We start from the raw sequence: 2,889 nt of genomic DNA on the forward strand, positions 1-2,889 counted from the left end.
TATTGATGAAAGATGAAAGGAGTTTCTATAAGTGGTAGTTCTATGAGAAAGAATATGAAAGGTTTGGGATGCAACAAGACGGCGGTCAGATCTCCTCAACAGCGGATCAAGCAAAGCGAAATTGTCACGCAGATACGAAGGAAAGCGCATGTAAAGCATGCAAAACATTTGACAGCCAAGAAAGTATAACCTCCTGTTTTCAACTGTAAGCCACCCCAATTGTCGCCTGAACGGGGTAATATGTTCGTCACGCTTAAGATCAAATATAAAGCGAATGCAACAGTTCACAAGTCTCTGTAATAAAGTGTTCAATTCTCCAGTCAAACCATGATAGACTAGGCAGCAGTAGTCAATGTGCGGCATAATTAAAGCTAATACCAGTCTTATCCTTAACCTTGTGGACAAGGAGTTTTTGTTAAACTTAAGCTTGTACAAAGAGTAATGCACTTTTTGAGAGACATGCAATATATGTTTTTTTCCAAGAAAGGTTATTCGTAAAAATTACACCTAAATTCTTAGCTTCGTTAACAAAGGGTAAAGGCGTATGGTTTACAATAATAGGAGGTAGACAATGGAGGTCAATATCATTGACATAAGCCTGACTACCAAATATAAGTACCTTTGATTTTGCAGGATTGAATTTAAGACCATTTAACGTAGCATAATCAAAAATAGCGTTTGCATCCCTTGAAATCAACTCAAGACCGTGAAGAATGTCAGCGCGTGTACATTGGAGATATATTTGTACATCATCCGCGAATATCATATGATAAACAAAAGACAGGAATCCTCCTATATCATTGATGTAAAGAGCAAATAGAAGTGGGCCAAGTACAGAGCTCTGAGGGACGCCAGTCAACGTGAAAAGCCACTCAGAAAATTTACCCTCGTCGTCGAATACAGCGTCGAGCGGCCAGTAAGGTAAAAAAAAATCCACGCGAGAACCCCATCAGAAAAACCGATTTTTTTCAGTTTGATAAGCAAACGAAGATGTGGGACCGTATCAAACGCTTTACTAAAATCGAATAGAATCATGATTGTAATGAGTCTTTTATCAATTCCCATTCTAATATCGTCACAGACACGTAATAGAGCAGATTACGTATTGAAACCAGAACGATACGCAGACTGTCTGGGATTAAGCAGGTTGTGTTCGTTCAAATAGTCGGTAATTTGTGAGGCCACCATGCGTTCAAGAATTTTTGACATTTCAGGAAGGTTAGCAATAGGTCGCGTATCAGACGGTGACAGTGGAGTGCGTATCTTTGAGAGAGGGCGAATCAACGCACGTTTCCATGATGAAGGAAATACGGAAGCTTTAAGTGAACGATTGAAAAGAGGAATGAGCCACTGAGAAATAACAGGCCAAACAATGCGAAGAACATAAAGCGGGATGCCATCATAGCCAGACGCATAAGAGTGAAGAGGTCCATTAAAGATGAGCTTATAAACAGAATCTGGCTGTATAGTAGAGAAAACAAAATCAGGACGTTGAGAAGTACAAGAAACTGAGGCGATGGCAGAAATAAAGTTAACATATGTGCAAGGCAATACCGTACTAGACACTGAGACCAACTGAGACATAGTAAGAGTTAAGTTGATCGGGTGTGAAAAAGCGGAGAGGAGAAACCGACGTAGATTTAACCAGTAGAGAGAGAGGGTGCTTTCCAGCAAGGGAACACAGTCATACACAGTGCGACACAGTGTTACACAGTGTTGACTTGTAGCTGAAATGCTGTTTAGCTTTTTTATTTCACCGCCAGAATGGAGGGCAGTCACTTTACATAACCTGATCTAACTTGTCACTAGGTTTTTGACCTTAAGACACTTGACTTCTCCTCACCCCCGAAGATATAACCTACAAAAACCCGTTTCGCGCGGTGATCAACAAGCGTGATAATTAGTTGGTGAAATTGTTGTTAAAGCATGGTGCCCAAGTGCCAGTGCAAGATGTAAACGGTAAAACGCCGTTACATTTAGCTGCTTGTGGCAGGTAAGAAGTTACGTTCGTACAGAATTTTTTGCCCTAGTATAGAGCTGTTCTACATCGCAAGTCTGTTTGTAGATTGTTGCTTTACCCGCCCTCGTTAAAGCCGCTCCGACTGCGGCGACTTTGAAGGACGATCAAGGCTGCACAGTGCTCCATTGAGTTTAATGTTACAACGGCAACTCGAATTGCGTGGAGTATCTTTTGAATCATAACGTGTTCGATTCTTTGGAAGACATGTAGTTTCTTACACTTCAAAAATGATTATCCAACAATGCGTTACGTATGTCAAGCTGATTTTTTTTTTCTTAATTATTTCCAGGTAATCCTTTTTCTTCCGTACATTGCGCCGTATATCAAGGATCCGCGCACTGCCTAGAGTTACTCATCAACAAGTTCGGCGGACAGGCGGTTGCTGCTCCGAGGGATTCGTCGTGTGGTTTATTACAACTGCATGTCGAGGCAAGTGCGGGATCCGTCAAGTGCGCGCGATTAATTCTAAACTCCGTCGGGCCGGAACTAGCCGACCTCGAGACAACCGATTATTTCGGACGGTCTCTGCTAATTCTTTGCGCGGCCGTCAACGGACAATGCAACGCTATTGGTAACTTGATCGCCCTGTAATGAAGTTACACACTTACGTGATATTCTCGTATTAATGAGACGCATTCCGTCAACAGAATTATTGCTCGAATGGGCGCTGCACCTAGCGTGTCAGAGACGTCATTCCGCCGCGGCGTCATTGCTCTTAAACTGGATCGAGTCGCTCGGCAACTCCGATACCGGCGACAACAACACATCGCAATCGCAACGCGTTTCCGTCATTAATATGATCAAACGGGTTTTTTAAATGTCAGAAGATACTTTCGCTGTAAAAGTTAGTATTTTTTAACATCTTATGA

The 2,889-nt window shown here is 42.2% G+C and overlaps 1 protein-coding gene across 2 annotated transcripts; it reads left to right on the forward strand.

The window, feature by feature from the left end:
• The first annotated feature begins 931 nt into the window (after positions 1-931).
• Positions 932-2,866, forward strand: LOC112467827 (serine/threonine-protein phosphatase 6 regulatory ankyrin repeat subunit B-like). Of its 2 annotated transcripts, none has more exons than XR_003042324.1 (4): positions 932-1,993; positions 2,066-2,226; positions 2,310-2,591; positions 2,668-2,866. XR_003042324.1 is itself a non-coding variant. In XM_025036681.1 (4 exons), the coding sequence occupies exons 2-4, from the start codon at positions 2,155-2,157 to the stop codon at positions 2,835-2,837; spliced, it is 477 nt and encodes a 158-aa protein (XP_024892449.1). In that variant the 5' UTR covers positions 932-1,993; positions 2,066-2,154; the 3' UTR covers positions 2,838-2,866. The 2 variants fall into 2 exon arrangements, 1 of the variants encoding a protein (XP_024892449.1); XM_025036681.1 differs by having other exon boundaries at positions 2,066-2,179.
• Positions 2,867-2,889: the final 23 nt, after the last annotated feature.

Source organism: Temnothorax curvispinosus, unplaced genomic scaffold (genome assembly GCF_003070985.1).
Source record: "Temnothorax curvispinosus isolate PA1 unplaced genomic scaffold, ASM307098v1 QBEX01001696.1, whole genome shotgun sequence".
In the NCBI taxonomy this organism is placed as follows: domain Eukaryota; kingdom Metazoa; phylum Arthropoda; class Insecta; order Hymenoptera; family Formicidae; genus Temnothorax; species Temnothorax curvispinosus.